The 21633-nt window shown below is 40.6% G+C and overlaps 2 protein-coding genes and 1 pseudogene across 5 annotated transcripts; all 3 read right to left on the reverse strand.

The window, feature by feature from the left end:
- Window positions 1-403: 403 nt before the first annotated feature.
- On the reverse strand, window positions 404-2238 carry LOC148741522 (octopamine receptor beta-1R-like; annotated as a pseudogene).
- Window positions 2239-7338: 5100 nt separating this feature from the next.
- On the reverse strand, window positions 7339-17343 carry LOC148741523 (uncharacterized). 4 transcript variants are annotated; one of them, XM_088741845.1, is made up of 5 exons: window positions 16782-17343; window positions 15976-16103; window positions 15612-15688; window positions 15211-15331; window positions 7339-8736 (listed from the first exon to the last, which is right to left on the reverse strand). In XM_088741845.1, exons 2-5 carry the CDS (start codon window positions 16075-16077, stop codon window positions 8686-8688), a joined length of 351 nt encoding a protein of 116 aa, XP_088597971.1. In that variant the 5' UTR covers window positions 16078-16103; window positions 16782-17343; the 3' UTR covers window positions 7339-8685. The 4 variants fall into 4 exon arrangements, with proteins under 4 accessions (XP_088597971.1, XP_088597960.1, XP_088597954.1 ...); XM_088741834.1 differs by having other exon boundaries at window positions 7339-8010; window positions 16682-17341; XM_088741828.1 differs by having other exon boundaries at window positions 16682-17340.
- Window positions 17344-18467: 1124 nt separating this feature from the next.
- LOC148741524 (octopamine receptor beta-2R-like) lies at window positions 18468-21574 on the reverse strand. The gene has a single exon (XM_088741860.1). It carries the CDS (start codon window positions 21223-21225, stop codon window positions 20305-20307), a length of 921 nt encoding a protein of 306 aa, XP_088597986.1. The 5' UTR covers window positions 21226-21574; the 3' UTR covers window positions 18468-20304.
- Between the last annotated feature and the right edge of the window lie 59 nt (window positions 21575-21633).

The following is a 21633-nucleotide window of genomic DNA, read 5'->3' on the forward strand; positions in this document are numbered from 1 at the left end:
ACACCATGATTAAAGCAAGCAAAAGATGAAACACAGCAAGGCAGAAAAGCCAAAAAATTCATTTTCGTTAAAATAAGTATTTTAAATATTGAACGCTGGCTAGAAACAGTCGCCCGAGAGATAAAAAACACCAAAAAAACGCGGTGACGCTGGACAAAAGTCAAATATTTCAAAGGCACTACGACAGCAACATAGCGCTCCAGGACTAAAATGCGCAGCTTTACGATGGAGGCGAACGGGAATAAGTTCCAAAATCGTTAGATTACTCGTCCCAATCGCTCCCTTCGGGGCAGAAAAATAATAAAGGGACTGTGCTCAATCCAACAAAGAAGTTGGCAAAAGCAAGAGAAACGATAATCCCTGAGGCAGCTTTTAATTTCATATTTATGAAATCTCCTTTATATAATAGTATATCAGAGGGCAATCATGCCGCCGTTTGTCAGGTTCTTTAATTACGGTGGAGATACTGTTCTTGCTATAAATATACATTTTCGTTGAACGCAACTTTTCTGTCTTCGTCGTTCAAAATGTACGTAAAGCTACATCGCAAAGCGAATAAGAAAGCTACAAGAAATAAGCCAATAACATTTGCATTAGTTCAAGTTTCACAGCCGGCAAACTTAAGTCTGGTTGATAGGCTGACTGACTGACTCATAGACTGACATTCAATACTATAAGATGAAACACACAAACTAGCAAAATTATACGAAAGAAAAGAAATCTAAAGGAGCGAGAATGGGTAAGAATCAGTAAGATTAAAAAAACCTTTTTCAACCATTACATGATCTTCTCTTCTCATCATGAACGCACTGTGAGAAAATCCGTAAACATTTTAATTTCATCATCTAGTTATTGGCTGTTAACTTGTGGAAGGAGCGATTGTGGGTAAATGGACTAATTCTGGTTGAGAAGAAGTTTATCAAAGGTTTGCAGTTCTCAGTTGACTGACGTGTTAGGCATTATAGTTGCGTAGGATGAAAGAGTTGTTTTCATGAATTGGTTCAATGTGGTTTCTTTTTTTACACATGACACAGCAAATATACCGTGTTATCTCCTTGATTATATCTCTCTTGAAGACGGCGTAAGCTACGGGGTTAATAGCGGAGTTTAATACAAGCAGTGGCAATTTGTATTCTTGATCATCACACGGTTTTTCGTGATTGTTCAAAATGTATATGAGGCTACATCGCAAAGCGAACGAGTAGGCTACAAGAAACAAGCCAATAACAACTGCCATTATTTTTACAGCAGCCTTCTCCTGGATTTTGAACAAAAATCGCTGATTAAGGCGGAGTTGTTTTGCTAAGATGTGGGCGGCTCTTTCGTGCTTATAAATAACATGGTACATTGATCCGAAGCAGAAAATTAACCCACAACCCGGCAAAAATTCCAAAAAAAACCATGAGAATCGATATCAGAACTTTGAAGAGCAGAACTTCGCTAAAAGCAAGCCACTCTACTAAAAAAGCCAAGACAACAACCACTGCGATGGTCCAAGAGATAAAAATCATCTGGAAAACGCGTCTGCGTGTCATAAAAGTCAAGTACCTCAACGGCTTTACAACAGCAATGTAGCGCTCAAGGACTAAACAGCACAAGTTTGTCACAGATGCGTACCCGAACAGCCACCTTAAATAATCCATCCTGCTTGCCAAGAAGGCCTTAGGATCGCATCCAGTTATCGCCTCACAGACGAAAAGTGGGGAAAAAGCTGTCAACCCAGCACAAAAGTCGGCCACAGCAAGAGAAACTATAAATGCGTTGGTTTTTGTTCGAAGCCGCCGTCTTCTACAAACAAGGAAGATAATAAATCCATATCCAGAATAGGTCAGGATGGAAAGAGACCAGCCAAGAATCCAAAACCACGTTTCCATATTTCGATATTCAAGTGGCCGGCCCTACACAAATGAAAGCTGAGAAGATAATCTTCCGGTGAGGAACTAATGTAACACCATAATTCACAAGAAATTTGAAAGCACCAGGTGATTTTATCTGGTGTAAGCTCCCCCTAAAACACATCACATTTCATTGATTAGCATGAATTCTTGCCGCTCTTGCTGTTAGCTCAACAACCTCCATATAATTTCATTGTTAAGAATTGAAATAAAGGAAGGAAACTGATTGCAAGAGAGGCACGTTCGGGGGAAACATTCGTCAGTGCCGCTGTACTTACTAATAAAAAGTCGCATAAATTACCACGTTTGCGTTAGCATAATATATTTTGATGAACTAAATGGAATAGCTCAAACCCAAGCATTAATGTAAGAATTCTCCATACTCTTCTGTATACATTCCCGGTGCTTATGAGAAGGAAAATTTGTCTATCAATCAAGGGCTTCTTTGGTTCAGTGACGTTCGTTCTTTTCCGACTCTCAAGACCTTACTTTGACTCTGCGATAATACCGCAAGGAATAATTTGACGCTAATCATTCTTAAGAAAAATTGAAAAACTGCTTGCTTGCCAGGGTAAAGCTGTTTCTTAGAATAAACCAGCTGATCTCAACTGACAGCAAAACTAAAACTTATTTGCAATTTAACTGGGAAGAGTACTAATCTGCCTGATTTGTATCTTATATATATTTACAATGAAAAGGGGATCTTCTAAAACCATTTTTGTTAATTTTTATATCAATTCTTCCAAACATGTCCAGTTTAATACAAACGTTGTTTGCGCTCTGTTGCATTTAACTAGCTTCACTCAAACAAAGAGATAAGGGAAGGTACGTTTTTTATTGGGGGGGGGGGATGGGCTGGGGCTTCGGAGGGGAGGGTCATTAGTAAATATTTTAAAAATCGGGGAGGGTCAAACCTGTTTGATACGCAGCCGGGGAAGGGTCACATTTTTTTTTTCTTTGGCAAGGAAAAAACTACTCCATGTCGGTTAGTTGACTTTTAATTATTTGTTACCAAACACGCGAAGTGTATAGAAACCTAAAACTTATATATACAAGCAAAGCTACCAGTCTAAATCAATCTACATCATTTTAAATAGATGTCGGAATATTAGATCAAAACACTATCTTGTCCCAACTAACGTAAATTGTCTCTCTCGACCCGTGCCCGCTTTCGTCTATATTTTGACGTCGGTAATGTTTCCGCGCGGGATTCTGGTATAGAATTAGTGTCCACTGACGATTCGTTACTTGAGCTACTCCATCTGATAGGCTTAGCCACGAGTTTCTCGGCAACTTTTCGGCAAGCTTTGAGATTTCGGCAACTTTTTAGAATTTTGGCAACTTTTAGAATTTTCGGCAACTTTGGGCTTTTTGAGGTTCTCTGAAGCCACTTTCTTCACGTTTTGAGCCACATTGGTCAGTTTTCGATAGACATTCATTCAATTTATTCTAAAATACAATAATTAGGGCCCCCTCCATGGGTTGATTTTTGTGATGCGTTATCAAGAGGTCAGCGGTATCACGTTGCACGTTTTTCAAGATGGCGGACAATTACAGTGACTATTTGTTGATCAAGTGAAATGGAAAGAACCTCTGATATTATCATTGGACTTTGACAAATGAAATTTTGATACGAAGCAATGTGCGAATTTTTAATCTTTAACACCCAAAAAAGGTACGAAAAGCATAAAAATTTTGGCAACTTTTCGGCAACTTCTTGGAAATTCAGCAACTTTTCGGCAACTTTTTAAAAAATAGCAACTTTTTGGCAACTTTTAGACACTTTTATCGGCAACTTTTTTGGGATTCATCGGCAACTTGTGGCTAGGCCTACCATCTGACCTCATGAAGTCCTCGCATTCTCCACAAGCGCATTTCCTTCTTTCTATTCCTCGCACATCCTTGCCCACTTTCAAGTTTTCACCGTGCAACGCTATGCAATTAACTGCTTTGTGCGCAGAAACGGTTATATGAGCAACACTTCCGGTCAGTTAATTTCACTTCCGGTTATTTTTGGCTTTGAAGAGGTGGGGGGAGGGTCAGATCCTTTTGTTTAGGCATTCATGAAGGGTCATGCATTAATCCAATCTGGAAAGTGGGAGGGCCACGACTTTCTTGGCAAAAAATGTCTAAAGTATCCCGGCCCACCCCCCCAAATAAAAAACGTACCTTCCCTAACGAGCTGATTGCTTTAATTACTAGGTTTCTCGGGCTTATTTTCTAAAAAAATATTAAAGTGAGTTTTTTCAACACAGCTGAATTAATAATTTTTCAAAACAACCTTATCTCAATCGCGTCGTAAACTGTCAAGAAACGTACGAGAAACAATTAAAATTGAAGTAACACCAAACGAACTCACAAGCTCTATAGCTTTAACAATTTATCGTCTAAGAAAAGAATTTGATTGATTGATGACTGACTGATTGACTCAACTCGAATGAAAACTAGTAGATGGACGTGCAATAAAGTTAGCATTTTTTCAACCCCCGCTGTTCTTGCTTTTTCCCTTCCGGCTAAAACCATACCTTTGAAATAATTTATTGATGCCAATTACGACTAATAATCATTTATGAGCTCCACTCATTTATGAGCTTTACTCGTTTATGAGCTCTACTCTTTTCACCTGTGAGTAATTTCAAAGGTGCAAGAATGAATGCACTATCAACTATTCGGTGAATGGCAAAAACAGTGAAACTATGAGTGTAAGGGTGAATTTCAAAGTTAATTTGAAACAGCTTCTCTCAGAACAGCTTCAAAGCAGCAAAGCAATTAGCCCGGTCAAATGCACATAACAGTTCAACGCAGCATCTTGCAATATTTTTGGATCGTGCTATGAGATTCTCAAGATCTTACTTTGACTCAGCGGTGTTAGCGTAATGAACAATGTGGCCCTAGCCAGGGTTTGGGGCTTGAACGCAGGAAATTCAAAAGTTGCTTGTTTGCCAGGTTAGAACCGTTTCTTACAGTAAACCAGCTGAGCTAAATTGGCATAAAAGCGAAAACTCATTTGTAATTTAATTAGGAATAGTACTTATCTGCCTGATTTGCATCATACGCGTGAAAAGCGGATCTCTAAAAAAAGCAGTCTACTCGTTTTTAAAGCGAAGTTGTTTAGAAAACAAACACCTCGAGGTGATCCTGGAATATAATTTTATTTTTATTTATACTTGTCGACGTCTAAGTCGAGTAACAACTGATGCAAACTTAAAAAACAAATGTTTTAGAGTTCTTGGATTAGCTGAAAAAATTATTTCACTTTATCCAAATGATGTGAAAAAAACTTTTCGTCATGTCCCTCTTGATACCCCGCTTGAAGACGGCATAAACAGTGGAGTCACTGTGATAGCAGTGACTCCACTGTTAATCCTCATTTAACGTTTTTCCGCCTCAAAATGTAATTATTTTCCAGCCCTTACTTATTGATTGTCGAATTGTGGGAAAAAATAATTATAGCTGAAGAAAGATTCTGGTTGAACATGTTTTTTTTCATATATGCCTTGTTATCGCCATATTTATCTCTCTTGAATACGGCGTAGACGACGGGGTTAATGGCTGAGTTCAATTTAAGAAGGGGAACTATATATTCTTTATCATCACACGGTTTTTCGTCTTTCAAAATGAATATGAAGCTGCATCGCAAGGCGAATGAGTAAGTTAGAAGGAACATAACGAGCCTCACGCCGTTAGCAACCAAAAAAAGTCTAGGTATCCAGCAGAGAATCCGTACTTTTAGTCCGCATTCTCTGCTGGATATCAGTGGCTTGCTTGGGTAAAATTTTTGATCGTATTTCGCTCCTAATCTGATAGAGGCGTCAACTTTTACACAATCATGTCATCATCCTATGGCGTGAAAAGGTAATTAAAGAAGCCGTATCCGAAAAAAGTGTACATGGCCGGCGCTTAAAAATAGTGACAAGACAAAGCGCTCGTCCGGAGTGTGTTGCGGCAGTTACAGTCACGTCGAAGAAACATTTCTTAGTCAATGCTTGCGGATTTAGTTAACTTCATTAATACTGACATAGGCTGCGACGCTTATTTACTACGACATTTAACTGGCGGCCTGAGTGTTTTGTTTTCTAATCAATTTTACCAGATTTTTGTTTTCGGATCGGAAACAAAGTAAATTCCAGAACCGACGACTTTTTTTCCGCTGTGTTCGGAATCTTTGACAGCTGACGCTTGGTGCTGTAATTTTTGAGCATCCGGTTACCAGTTATTGGGAATAAACTCGGCGTATTACAACCTATAATTTCTTTTGCTGTTTAACGCAGAGTCCACAATACATGGCGGCTTTTTCTCACTGATATTTTATGTCGCATTTATAGTTTACACACTGTTCCAGTTTTTTTAAACGATATTCATGCAGTACACATAAGATTCTTTGTCACTGGCCTTCATATGACCTATATAGGTGCCGGAATCCTCTAGATAGTTGCGAGAGATTACAGACATTATAGGTACGATGTGATTAACGCACTGGTGTTGAAAATCTCTTTGCGCTACCTCCTCCGCAACGATGATTAAAATCGTGAATAAACAGAGACCGGGGGTAATAATAATTGTTTTCAAATCAAGATAGATGTTGAACAAGCTGACAAAGCTTTTAAACAGACAAAGACCAACTTTCGTTTAATGACACGTTACGAACAAGTTTAAACTCCCTTGAACTTTAACAGGGTTCGTACTGTCTTGCAAGTCTGTTAATTTCAGGGCAAGTCCCCCAATGAATTTAACCAATCCTTAGAAAGTCCTTGAATTTTTATATTCTAAAAGCTTCTTGAGAGGGGTGGGACGTTGACTTTTTCCGAAAAACCAACTTTAAATACTGAGTCAAGCGCTGTGCGCTAGAGTGGTTTGGAAATTAACATAGAGCGCGGTAGATCCAGTAATGCGTTATTGACCAAGCAGGAAAACTCAAACCTGAGCCAAGCGATAAGAGCCAAGCGAGAGCTTGCCTGCAGCTTACACAAAGACAAAATGGCTGCAACGCTGGCCACCGCAGAAAACGAAAAATAAGCAAGGGTTAATAGCCAATCAGCTCACAGAATTCGCTGCATCTTGCACCGCTTGCAAAGCCAGCCATATAAAAAGGAAAGATAATACATCGGCGTAATATAACTCTTAAAGCAAGAATCTCTCCCAACATATTCATCTAAGGTAGTAAAAGTTTAAAATGTTATGAAAGCTGAAAAAGAAAGGGTTCCGGTGTCGCGCTTATTCAGAGTTACAAGTTTGAATGGCCAAGGGGTGGGCACTTATTCAAGGAAATACGGTATATCGATCACTTGAGGCTGTGCGCGTTACTTCGTGTTGTTTCATACTTTATATTATCTCATATTACCCAGTTTGTCAGGAAATCAATCGTCGTCGTGTGTTTACGCCCTACAAAAACGTCGCATCAGAGTTTCACGATCTAGCTTCGCAAAGAAATGTACCAGCGGTGTTTTGCCTTGTGTTATTTATTGAGTTTTTTTGGCAGCATTTTTTGTTTTGATGTTCTCTTCCCGTCGCGGTTTGCAGGGCGACTTTTAACAGTAAATGAAGCTGTTTTCCAAATTTTTGTCTCAAATGACCATTTATTCCTGTCGCTCTGCTGTAGATATAGGTGAAGAGCTCAAATAACAGAAAAGTTTGCGTCACAAGAATTTCTTCACATTATATATGCCAGAAAACCTCAGGCATTACTCTGAATGCCAGAACTTCAGCCTGGGTGAACCAGAAAGGATAGACAATACTTCCCTATATTAACCATCAATGAAAAGCTAAGTAAGTCAAATATCTCAGAGGCGCTCAGGCATTAAACTGAATGCCAAGACTTCAGCCTGGGTGAACCAGTAAGGCCGATAGACAACACTTCCCTAGATTAACCTGTGAATGTCAAAGAAAATAAGAATGTTAGGTATCCCAGAAGCACTAAGGGATTACTGTGAATAGCAGAACTTCCGTTTAGCCTGGGTGAACCAGAAAAGATAAACAACACTTCCCCGTATTGACCATGAATGAAAAACTTAAAGTATGTTGTATATCCCAGAAGCGCTCAGGCATTACACTGAATGCCAAGACTTCAGCCTGGGTGAACCAGTAAGGCCGATAGACAACACTTCCCTAGATTAACCTGTGAATGTCAAAGAAAATAAGAATGTTAGGTATCCCAGAAGCACTAAGGGATTACTGTGAATAGCAGAACTTCCATTCAGCCTGGGTGAACCAGAAAAGATAAACAACACTTCCCCGTATTGACCATGAATGAAAAACTTAAAGTATGTTGTATATCCCAGAAGCGCTCAGGCATTACACTGAATGCCAGGACTTCAGCCTGGGTGAACCAGAAAGGATAGACAATACTTCCCTATATTAACCATCAATGAAAAGCTAAGTAATTCAAATATCTCAGAGGCGTTCAGGCATTAAACTGAATGCCAGGACTTCAGCCTGGGTGAACCAGTAAGGCCGAGAGACAACACTTCCCTTGATTAACCTGTGAATGTCAAAGAAAATAAGAATGTTAGGTATCCCAGAAGCACTAAGGGATTACTGTGAATAGCAGAACTTCCATTCAGCCTGGGTGAACCAGAAAAGATAAACAACACTTCCCCGTATTGACCATGAATGAAAAACTTAAAGTATGTTGTATATCCCAGAAGCGCTCAGGCATTACACTGAATGCCAGGACTTCAGCCTGGGTGAACCAGAAAGGATAGACAATACTTCCTTATATTAACCATCAATGAAAAGCTAAGTAAGTCAAATATCTCAGAGGCGTTCAGGCATTAAACTGAATGCCAGGACTTCAGCCTGGGTGAACCAGTAAGGCCGAGAGACAACACTTCCCTTGATTAACCTGTGAATGTCAAAGAAAATAAGAATGTTAGGTATCCCAGAAGCACTAAGGGATTACTGTGAATAGCAGAACTTCCATTCAGCCTGGGTGAACCAGAAAAGATAAACAACACTTCCCCGTATTGACCATGAATGAAAAAACTTAAAGTATGTTGTATATCCCAGAAGCGCTCAGGCATTACACTGAATGCCAGGACTTCAGACTGGGTGAACCAGAAAGGATACACAACACTTCCCTATATTGACCATGAATGAAAAGCTAAGTATGTTGTATATCCAAGAAGCGCTCAGGCATTACACTGAATGCCAGGACTTCAATATGGGTGGACCAGAAAGGATAGACAACACTTCCCTATATTGACAATGAATGAAAACCTAAGTATGTTATATATCCCAGAACCGCTCAGGCATTACTCTGAAAGCCAGGACTTCAGCCTGGGTGAACCAGAAAGGATAGACAACACTTCCCTAAATTGACCATGAATAAAAAGCTCAGTATGTTGTATATCCCAAAAGTGCTCAGGCATTACACTGAATGCCAGGACTTCAGCCTGGGTGAACCAGAAAGGATAGACAACACTTCCCTATATTGACCATGAATGAAAAGCTATGTGAAACTTTGTTATATATCCCAGAAGTGCTCAGGCATTACAGTCAATGCCAGGACTTCAGCCTGGGTGAACCAGAAAGGATAGACAACACTTCCCTATATTGACCATGAATGAAAAGCTATGTATGTTGTATATCCCAGAAGCACTCAGGCATTACACTGAATGCCAGGACTTCAGCCTGGGTGGACCAGAAAGGATAGACAACACTTCCCTATATTGACAATGAATGAGAACCTAAGTATGTTATATATCCCAGAAGCGCTCAGGCATTACTCTGAATGCCAGGACTTCAGCCTGGGTGAACCAGAAAGGATAGACAACACTTCCCTATATTGACCATGAATAAAAAGCTCAGTATGTTGTATATCCCAGAAGTGCTCAGGCATTACACTGAATGCCAGGACTTCAGCCTGGGTGAACCAGAAAGGATAGACAATTTAGTATCTTGTAGGGAACTTAAAGAGCACACGGAATCCGCATTGCAACACACCTTTATTCACTCGCACACTCCTTCTATATATATTACACAACCTCCTTCACGTGCTTCATGCTAATTAGATTACGTCATCACCGATACTATTACACAAACACTAAATCCCTCCCTTGATTGAATTTAAACTCAGCTATAATCCCTGGTGCTATTTTCGGTAAATAAGCGAAACCAACAGAACTCGTTAGCATACTAAAATTTGCAATTGTTCAGTCAAAGTTCATTGACAACTGTTCAGTGTAACTGATAGTCCCTCAGATGTGCCGGTGCACGTCTGACACGAGCAGATCTTCGCGTATCTTGTTCCGCTGCCCGTGGAGGATTCATTGCCTGTGGAAGATCAAAATCCATCACATAATCATCTTCCTCCCGTACAGCAGTGTTCTGGTGTAACTTGTGGACATGCGATACATTGCGCATGAACACACGTCCATTTCTTCGCTGCAGAATAAGGCTCGGTCCCTTACGTTCTAGCACTGTGTAGGGTTGAGGGTCATACAGCGTTGATAGCTTGTTCTGCCGCGCCTGCTGTAGCAACACTTTGTCTCCTGATTTGATGTCTGATGGACTCGCTCTGTTTCTCTTGTCTGCATAAATCTTTGTGCGCTGCTTGGCTTGTTGGTCCTTACCCTTTGCAGACTGTATTGCAGCAGATACAGCATTCGACATCCGTGTCTCAACTTGTGGGACTTTGGTTCTGATCTCACGTCCTAAATGTAGAAACGCCGGCGACGCTCCGGTAGTCGCATGAGGTGTCGCACGGTAGTTCAGTAGGAAGGCAAACATGTCAGTGCGCCAATCCTTTCCTTCAGCATGCGCAGTGCGAATTGCCTTCTCAATTGTCTTGTTAAATCGTTCAACCCCTGCATTCGCCTGAGGCCAGTAGGGTGTGACCTTCCGATGCTGGATGCCATGCGTTGCCAGGTACACCTCAAATTCCTCTGACACAAGATTTGCACCGTTATCTGTGACTACTTTCTCTGGAAGCCCATGTACAGCAAATATCTTTCGAAGATGTCCGATTATGGCCGCAGAGGTAGTTGAGCGTACAATGACTACTTCAGGCCAGCGCGTACATGCATCTTCACAAACCACGAGACTTTCTCCTGTAGGGAACGGTCCACAGAGATCGATGTGTACCTCTTGCCATGGTTTGTCAGGCATCACTGTAGGTCGGAGTGGCTCTGCAGTAGACTTGCCCGCAACAGATTGACAGGGTAGACATGCCTTGACCATTGTCTCCACTTGATGTGTCATACCTGGCCACCAAACCTTCTCCCTGACCATCTGTTTGGTCCGCACAATGCCTTGGTGACCCTCGTGTGCATTTGCTAAGGTTGTTTGCCAGAGGGTACTAGGCATGACAATACGATGTCCTCGCAAGATGATTCCATTGGTCACACACAGTTCATCTCTGACCCGCCTGTAGGGCCTGAGCTCTGGTGTGTCTGGCCACTCACAGTCACTCAGACAACATCGTACTTGCTGTAGTATTGGGTCTGCCTCAGTAGCATTTGCAATCTGCTCAAGTGTGAGTGCTTTTGGAACCGCGTTGACTGTGACGTAGTTAATATATTCTTCCGCAATGTTCCTTTCCCGGAACGGTTGGTTTTCTAACGGCAATCTTGAGAGGACGTCAGCTGGGTTTGTCTTTCCGGCCATGTGTACAACATCAAATGTGTATGGCTGCAGTCGAAGTGCCCATCTTTCAATCCGAGGCGGTGGCTTGGATTTAGGGTTGTAAATAACTTCGAGCGGCTTGTGATCCGTGTACAGGGTGAACAGTTTACCATACAAGTAAATATGAAATCGCTCGCAAGCCCACACAACCGCCAGTGCCTCCTTTTCGGTCTGAGAATACCTCCTCTCAACATCTGTTAACGTGCGACTCGCATATGCCACAGGATGAACATAATCACCACGTCGCTGCAGCAAAATGGCACCAAGTCCAACAGGACTTGCGTCAACTTTCAGCTCCGTTTCAGCGGCTTGGTCGTAATGTGCAACAACACAGTCACTGGTTAGAATGACTTGAAGGCGGCGAAATGCCTCTTGTTGCGCGTTACCCCAGACCCACTCTGTATCACTCCTTGTGAGCATCCGTAATGGCTCAGCGAGGGTTGCAAAGTTTGGGATAAAACGCGCACAGTAGTTCACTAACCCGAGAAAACTCCGCACTTCCGCTGCATTCTGTGGTGTTCGCGCGTTCCTCACCGCTTCAACCTTCTTGTCGTCCGGTGCAATGCCATCGGCAGAAATCTTAAATCCAAAAAATACTAATTCTGGAACACTAAAGATACACTTCTCTCGGTTAAGCGTAAGTCCCTTGTTCTCAAGGCGTGCAAGTGTAAGTTCCAAATTCCTGTCATGACTGTCTTGGTCAGAGCCAAACACAATAATATCATCAGAAATGTTCCTTACTCCGGGAATTCCTTGAAGAGTTTGCTGAATGACATATTGGTACATTTCTGGTGCTGATGACAAGCCAAATATTAAGCGTTTGTAACGCTTAAGTCGCTTGTGTGTTGAGAAAGTTGTAAGCACTCTAGACTCTGGGTGTAGTTCGACCTGATGATAGCCCCATCGCAAATCAAGCTTAGAGAACACAGCTGCTCCATTAAGTGCTTCCAATGTTTCCTCAAGTGTTGGTATTGGATGTCGCTCTCTGATCACAGCTTCGTTTGCACGACGCATGTCGACGCAAACCCGTACTTCGCCATTGGACTTTGGGACCGCGACTAAAGGCGAAACCCAGGGCGTTGGACCGTCAACATCCTCAATAATGTCGAGATCTTGCAATTCATTGAGCTTTTTCTCCACATCCTTACGAACGTGAAAGGGAAGGCGGCGCTGCGGTTGCGCAACTGGAGAAATTTCTGGGTCGATGTGTATTTTTAATTGATAATCCCGCAGTTTGCCAACGCCGTTAAACACTGCATTATGTTTGTCCACAATCACTTGTACAGATTTCACTGTAATTTGGTTAACTGTGCTCGGGTATTCCGGGCCAACTCTTAGTAACCCAAGCTCCGTTGCAGTTTCCTTGCCCAACAATGATCCCGCATTTAAATTTTCAACAACCACGAAGTCGGCCTGTGTGTGAAATTGAGTTGTTGACACATTGGCACGGAATGTTCCTTTGACAGGAAGCGGCGTTTTCGAGCCGTACGTGTAAATTTTGACATCGGAATTTCTGAGAACAACTCCTGTATTCGACAATCGGTTGAATGTAATACTGTCCAGGACATTGACACTTGCCCCTGAGTCAACAATAACCGGAATCGATGTACCTTCAACAGTTATTTGCACAGTATTGTCGTCCATGTTGCCCCTAATCGCCCACAAATATTCATCGTCTGAACCAGGGTCTTGTTCGGTTGTCACGTACCGAAGCCCATTTGCATTCCGTTGTTGCGCAACGTTCTGAGAACTAGTGGCTCGATTCGGAACTCCTTTGCAAACTCCACCGAAGTGTCCTTGCTTTCCACAGTTACTACAAGCTTTTCCAATTGCAGGACACGAAGGATCTTTCGCGCGATGACCCGCACGTCCACAACAAAAACAGACAATTTGCCTCGTGTCATGGTTCTGTGGTCGTGAATTCTTCGCATTCTTTGGTTGACACGACCGTGACTTTCCACTGTTTCTTCCTCTCGATCTTTGAAATCCGCCCGAGACCTTGTTGACCCGTCCTGAAGAGCCCGGCGCTGCCTCCATTGTAGTAGCGTGTAGGTCAGACGCTTCAATTGATCGAGCGATCTGTAAAAGCCCATCCAGTGTTAGGTCGGTTTCTCGTAGTAGTCGACGGCGAAGACTGTTCGAGGCGCATCTATCCACCACTTGATCTCGGATCATTTCGTCCACATTTCCATACTCGCAAGATTTCGCAAGGCTTCGTAATCGCGTCACGTACGAATCGATGTTTTCAGTCGGCTGTTGCGCTGCCTGCCGAAACACATGTCTCTCAAAGGGAATGTTCTTCTTCGGCTCAAAGTACTCGGTTAATTTCGCAAGTGCCGTATCGTAATCCTCTCCAGTACCACTGAGAGTTTCAAAAACCGTTTGGACTTCAGGGCCTGCTAAGTGCAACAGGACAGCACGTCGTTGTTTCTTTTCGGTAATGTTAGATGCCACCAGAAAGTATTCCAAACCTTTAACCCATTTCGACCAGCGCTGCCCGAGTGTCATTTGATCGCTTGAGACGGAGAAAGGGGGAATAGCAGGTAACTGTAATGTGGTGGCCATCACTTCTTCTTCCAACTCCTCAGAATTAGACATAAAATCCTTGCATCCTCGTCGCCAAATTTAGTATCTTGTAGGGAACTTAAAGAGCACACGGAATCCGCATTGCAACACACCTTTATTCACTCGCACACTCCTTCTATATATATTACACAACCTCCTTCACGTGCTTCATGCTAATTAGATTACGTCATCACCGATACTATTACACAAACACTAAAGACAACACTTCCCTATATTGACCATGAATAAAAAGCTCAGTATGTTGTATATCCCAGAAGTGCTCAGGCATTACACTGAATGCCAGGACTTCAGCCTGGGTGAACCAGAAAGGATAGACAACACTTCCCTATATTGACCAGGAATGAAAAGCTATGTGAAACTTTGTTATATATCCCAGAAGTGCTCAGGCATTACAGTCAATGCCAGGACTTCAGCCTGGGTGAACCAGAAAGGATAGACAACACTTCCCTATATTGACAATGAATGAAAAGCTAAGTATGTTGTATATCCCAGAAGCGCTCAGGCATTACACTGAATGCCAGGACTTCAGCCTGGGTGAACCAGAAAGGATAGACAACACTTCCCTATATTGACCATGAATGAAAAGCTAAGTATGTTGTATATCCCAGAAGCGCTCAGGCATTACACTGAATGCCAGGACTTCAGCCTGGGTGGACCAGAAAGGATAGACAACACTTCCCTATATTGACCATGAATGAAAAGCTATGTATGTTATATATCCCAGGCATTACTCTGAATGCCTGGACTTCAGCCTGTGTGAACCAGAAAGGATAGACAACACTTCCCTATATTGATCATGAATGAAAAGCTAGGTATGTTATATATCCCAGAATTGCTCAGGCATTACTCTGAATGAAGGACTTCAGCCTGGGTGAACCAGAAAGGAAAGACATAATTTCCCTCTATTAACAGTGAATGAAAAACTAAGTTTGCTATATCCCAGAAGCTCTCAGGCATTATGCCGAATGCCATATAAATCTTAGAAATATTACAAATAAATATATATCTCAGAAGTGACCAGGCAACCCTAAACAAAATAATATTGTTACAGGATAAGACTTCAAGAAAATAGATTTCTTTAAATGATACAATGTTGACTATGCCTTACTTCAATGGGTGCACAGAATTTAAAAATTAAAATGTCATACACTGCAGGCAGAGCACATAAATTAACATCACATGGCTCCTCTTCAAGGAGAAAGAGCAAGTCATCTCTTAACCCCTTCCATCTGAAACAGACAGAAAAAAAAACAGTGAATAAAGTTTCCACCTTTATAATCCAAGCTTACCATATTTTTGCTGGTAACTGGGTAAAAGTGAAGAACAGCTCCCCTAAAAGTCTGTCGGCCAACTGTCGGCCAACTGTCGGCCGGCAGTATGCCAACTGTCCATCAAACTAAGTATCCCAAGTGAGATTTAAAGACATGTATTCCAATAGAAAGTGAAATACCATACTGCAAGCTGGAACTTTTTATGCATGTCAAAGCAGAAATGCAGAGTTGTACCTACCCCCCAATATTTGCTTTGCTCTTTAGGAAACACTCAGCAAAGGCTTCCCCAAAAGGAACATCAGGAGAGGCACATTCCTACAAATAAATTGCATGTATCACTCAATAATGAATTAACTGAGCTAAAGTCATATAATGTTCACTACTAATGGTAGATATATAATCACTGTTCCCCACAGATAAAATATGTTCACTTTTATGGACACCTTTCGTCTGCCTTTCTGTAAAGTCAAGAAAGCCAAGGAAGCTCTCACTAATTGATTATAAATAAATTGCATAACAAATACCAGTAGGCTGAATATGTTTTGTGTTATTGTATAATTCCACTATGATGCATGTCATTTAGCATTGCAGGTATAACCTACCTTAATAACTTTGCAGAATACACAGCACTCTGTGTCCAATCCTTGCTTGCAAAGTTCATTGATATATTTTTTGGCATCACCAGCTCTTTGCTTGAGCAGCATTATCAGTGTTTTGTAATCAAGAGTAACTGTCATGAAAAAAGACAAGAAGATAACAAGAAGTTGAAGTTAAAATAGCTACACCAAAGATCTCAAATGTTATACTTTCCCAGATATTTTCTAACACTGCCAAGCATAAAATGGATTCAATAATTACTATCACGTAGCTAGACATGTAACATAAAAACATTGCAAAAATAAAAAATAATAAGATAAAAAAAATATAAAGAGTCAAGATTGGCACACACAAATAACCTGGAAATTTAACTTTAAAGCATCTTCCATTAACTACTATTCCAGTTTTCTCAATGGCATCCCTCTGGCGATTTAAATCTTTTATCGTAGAAAAATAGAAATGAAATAAATTATAATACTGTCAAGACCCTATCAAGGAAACAAACCCGAAATTTCTCCTAAAGTAGCCATAAAAAGTGATCATAGCTAGAAGACTTAGAGGCTCAGCGTAAAATCAAACAGCCAATTATGTGATTTTCCTGCCAAGCAGAGATGAGTTCTGATACACCGTGAAACCAGCATTCACAACAAAACATAAGAGAGCAAACTCACTTTTTCCAATCTTAATAAAAATATAAACGTTATGACTTACCCCGGTTCGTCTTAGCTTGAAAATGCTAAGTAACGTTTGCCAAGCTTTTCTTGATCCAGAATCAAGAATTTATTTTATCGATCAACCAAAGATATCTCACCACTTCTCCTTCTTCGAATTTCTGCCGGAAGATGGTAGAAACAACTCCAAATAGAGAGGCGATGGCCACTTTGTTGTTCTGAACATATCGGTCATCCAAGCTTCCGCCATTTTTTAAAGCTGGACCGTACAAAACGCTTGGAAAATGTGCCACCAACAGGCTACTTCAAAAAACTTGCTGACTCTTATGCCACATTTCTTGAAATTTAAGATAAACCATTCCCTTGACTCATCTGGAGGAGAATGAAGTAATTCAACCCTTCGAAGTTTCAAGGGATCCATAACTGCACTCGACCGCGGGAAACTAAACATTCCCGCTTTTGCTTACGCATATTAATATGAAATCCAATCTCCAAATGTCAATAGGCCGATCCAGCCCCTAATAAACAAAAGGCTTCATTGTATCCAGCAGGAACAGAGATTGTACAAATTCAAGCAACTACTCAGATTACTGCGAGCAATTATCGAAAAAGGCTGTCAAGGCGATGATGGAAACTTATCCGGTTTATGACGTCACTCCATAGCAACCAGCCTTTTCGAATATTTGAACTTCCGTTTACCTGTGGCTCGTGATGATACCAATAACATTTACATTTCTAAGTTTGATGACGTCGATTGTCGTGTTTTTTGTTTGTTTGTTTGTTTGTTTTTTATGCCTAATTTTAGCTTATGGAGTTATTAACTAATCAGGAGAGAAGTAACTGTCTTTCTTGAACACATATTTTTTCCCCAAGGATCGATCGTCGTTCCTTTTAAGACGAATTCGTCGACTCGTCGAAAGCGAGACGGATTTGAATACAGCTGCATGCGCGTGAAAACGGCATTGGGAGAGGTAGATCCTCGAATAAAGTTTAGTTTTGTATTACAGCTGTTAAGAAACGGTTTATAACTTCTTCCATGCTAGTTCAGCCAGGGTATGTCAATAGCAATTTTTGAACAAATTCAGTCTCATATTAGAACAGAATTTTTATAATGGTGCAGTAAAAGAAATGGCATTATTGTATAAGCATATCTGTTGTTACTAAGAAAGGATGGCTCTATATTATTAATACAACATCTTCATAACGCTAACCATGAATTTGAATACTAATCAACATCATCGCATCAGTTATCATCTAAGAGGCCTCGGCACCATCATTCTTACGTAAACGGCCTTCATTCCTGCTTTGGTAAGTTAATGGTATACTATTTACATGAGAGAAATGCTGCGGGGAGACGTTTTTGCGAGCATTTGTTTTTTAATCGATGAAAAGTGCACAAATAATAATTTCCTGGCGATGACATGATAAATTTTGATGACTAGCCAGAAATTAATTTCTAAAGATAGCTAACTAAGGGGTTTGATGATATTTCTCTGTCAGCTCCACGACATTTTCAGCACTCCTATTGGTGTGTCAGATAGAATGGCATAATTGAATAAAATCTCGCATTCTGATTGATTAACGAAGCGAGGTATTTCGCGTAGAATTGCTTGCTGAAAACGAGACTAAGTAAAAATGTTTCGCATCCACATATACATAAAAACTATTGTCAAATTATAACACCACAACAAGAGACATTTTTTTAAGATGTCCTTTTAAATTGTTTCAAAACCATTGCCACCTTTGAAGAAGCCAAAAACAAACAAAAGCGTTTTTCAAAGTGAGCCTGAGGTTCTTCCTTGTTTTTAACTGAACTGGAGTGCACATTTCGGATAAAACCAAACAATTTTATTGCTGTTTTCTTTTTTATTTTTATTCAACTATGCGATTCAAGGAGAATCTATTACCTGAATCGTGAATTCCGAGTTAAATTGCACTTGAAAACCGATGGCGCACCCACTTTTACAATAGACCGGCCGGGTCATGTGACAAGAAAGCTTATACAAATTTATTAGATCTTATTATCTGATATGAGACGAACTTCTCATCATGTCATAATAAAAATAATAATAATAGTAATAATAATAATTATAATCGAATTTTTACCCAGGAAAACCCTTCAGTAAAAAGTACTGTTATCAACGGGGTCACCACGTGCGTGAAAACTTTTTTTTAAATGTAAAAAGAGGAGAAATGAGAAACAGAAGAATCACTGAAGATGCAGAATTTCATGGCTCAAATTGCAGTTCTTTTTTCCTTTTGTCATTTTTGAACATTCGCATTCTAGTTGCGGGGGTGTTCATAGCAGCTGCTGTCTGCTTGTTCAATTAAAATTACATGTCTAACAGAAAACGTTTACCTTCTTGTCGCATTTTGTCGGTTTAAATCATAAAGGTATACATTTAACAAATCAACTCTCACCCTCGATCTTGTTTGGTATAAGGGGTTAATATTCTACGCACTGCTATGAATATTCTCTTTGCTGTTCTATTTAAATGACAAGTAGACTTAGTTTATCAATTAAGAGCTTCTTTGGTTAACGTTCGTTTCCTTCATGATTCTCATGACTTTGATTGTGATACCGTAAGGAGAAATTACAATATGCTAGTCGGTCTCACGGTTTATAGTTGAGCACAGTAAATTCAAAAGTTCCTCGTTTGCCAGAGAATCAGGCAGTTTCGACTAGAAAACCAGCTGATCTCAACTGGACATCCAGCAAAACTAGATCCCATTTGCATTTCGCTCGAAAATAGTACTAATCTGTTTGATTTGCATATATTATAAACCCTACAAGGCCAACGAGCGGACTGCAACAATCATCGTGGCATCTCGCTGTTGTGTATTGCTGGAAAAATCTTAGCACGTATAATAGTGAGACGGGCAACTGCTTTGGCGGAGGAGGTAAACCCTGAAAGCCAATGCGGATATAGGGAGAACCGCAGTACAGTGGAAATGCTTTTTGCCACGCGTCAAGTGCAAGAAAAATGCAGAGAACACCAGCGTGACCTCTATATAGTCTTTGTGGATCTAACAAAGACCTTTGACTCGGTGTCTCGTACAGGACTTTGGATGCTCCTCCACAGAGTTGGTTTCCCAGAAAAGGTGATAAACATGATTCGATCTTTTCATGATGGCATGCAAGCACGTGTTGTGGACGGTGGGCTGGACTCTGCTCCCTTTGACGTAGATAATGGTGTCAAGCAAGGTTGTGTTTTTGGTCTTCATCGCACGGTTTTCCGTCGTTCAAACTATATCTAAAGCCATATCGCAAAGTGAATGAGTAAGCTACCAGAAACAAGGAGATAACATTTGCCATTAGTCAGCAAACTTCAGTCTGATTGATAGGCTGACTGACTGACTCACAGAATGGCATTTAAAGCTATAAGATGAAACAGACAAACTAGCAAAATTATACAAAAGAGAAGAAATCAAAAGGAATAAGAATAGGTAAGAATCGATGAGATTAAAAAAATTATTTTCAACCATTATGTGATTTACTCTTCACACCATGGACACACCGTAAGGAAATCCTTAAACATGATTTTATTTTCATCATTTTGCTATTGATTGTTGACTTGTGGAAGGAATTATTGTGGGTAAATGGACTAATTCTGGTTGAGAAGAAGTTTATCCAAGGTTTGCAGTTCTCACTGGATTGACGTGTTAGACATTATAGTTGCGTAGGATGAAAGAGTTGTTTTCATGAATTGGTTCGATGTGGTTTCTTTTTTTACACATGACACAGCAAATATACCGTGTTATCTCCTTGTTTATGTCTGTCTTGAAGACGGCGTAAGCTACGGGGTTAATGGCGGAATTTATTAAAAGCAGTGGCAATTTGTATTCTTGATCATCACACGGTTTTTCGTATTTGTTCAAAATGTATATGAGGCTACATCGCAAAGCGAACGAGTAGGCTACAAGAAACAAGCCAATAACAACTGCCATTATTTTTACAGCAGCCTTCTCCTGGATTTTGAACAAAAATCGCTGATTAAAGCGGAGTTGTTTTGCTAAGATGTGGGCGGCTCTTTCGTGCTTATAAATAACATGGTACATTGATCCAAAGCAGAAAATTAACCCGCAACACGGCAAAAATTCTAATAAAACCATGAGAATTGATATCAGAACTTTGAAGAGCATAACTTCGCTAAAAACAAGCCAGTCTAGTAAAAAAGCTAAGACAACAACCACTGCGATGGTCCAAGAGATAAAAATCATCTGGAAAACGCGTCTGCGCGTCATAAAAGTCAAGTACCTTAACGGCTTTACAACAGCAACGTAGCGCTCAAGGACTAAACAGCACAAGTTTGTCACAGATGAGTACATGAACAGCCACCTTAGATAATCCACCCTGCTTGCTAAGAAGCCCTTAGGATCGCATCCATTTATCGCCTTACAGACGAAAAGCGGGGGAAAAGCTGTCAACCCAGCACAAAAGTCGGCCACAGCAAGAGAAACTATAAATGCGTTGGTTTTTGTTCGAAGCCGCCGTCTTCTGCAAACAAGAAAGATAATAAATCCATTTCCAGAATAGGTCAGGATGGAAAGAGACCAGCCAAGAATCCAAAACCACGTTTCCATATTTCGATATTCAAGCGGCCGTCCCTTCACAAATGAAAGCTGAGAAGATAATCTTCCGGTAAGAAACTAATGTCAGACCACAATTCACAAGAAATTTGAAAACACCAGGTGATTTTTTCTTGTGTTAAGTTCCGCTAAAAACACATCGCAATTAATTAATCAGCATGAATTCTTGCCTCTCTTTCTGTTAGGTCAACAACCTCCATTCCTTCATTGGTAAGAATTGAAATAAAGGAGGGAAACTGACTGTAAGAGAGGCCAGCTCGAGGAAAACATTCGTCAGTACATCACTGGTTAAAAACGCGCAAATTACCAAAGTTTGCGACAATATGATATAATTGATGAACAAAAGGAATAGCTAGATAGAGAATTTGACAACCTGTCTCTCACAGCTTGAGGACACTGTCA

Source organism: Stylophora pistillata, chromosome 1 (genome assembly GCF_964205215.1).
Source record: "Stylophora pistillata chromosome 1, jaStyPist1.2, whole genome shotgun sequence".
NCBI lineage: Eukaryota > Metazoa > Cnidaria > Anthozoa > Scleractinia > Pocilloporidae > Stylophora > Stylophora pistillata.

Coding starts and splice junctions, on each gene's coding strand:
- LOC148741523 (XM_088741845.1), bottom strand. CDS start 16,077: ATGCTGCTCAAGCAAAGAGCTGGTGATGCCAAAAAATATATCAATGAA. Junction 15,332..15,611: donor AGCAAAGCAAATATTGGGGG/GTAGGTACAACT, acceptor TGTCTGTTTCAG/ATGGAAGGGGTTAAGAGATG. Junction 8,737..15,210: donor AATTCTGTGCACCCATTGAA/GTAAGGCATAGT, acceptor TGACATTCACAG/GTTAATCAAGGGAAGTGTTG.
- LOC148741524 (XM_088741860.1), bottom strand. CDS start 21,225: ATGGAAACGTGGTTTTGGATTCTTGGCTGGTCTCTTTCCATCCTGACC.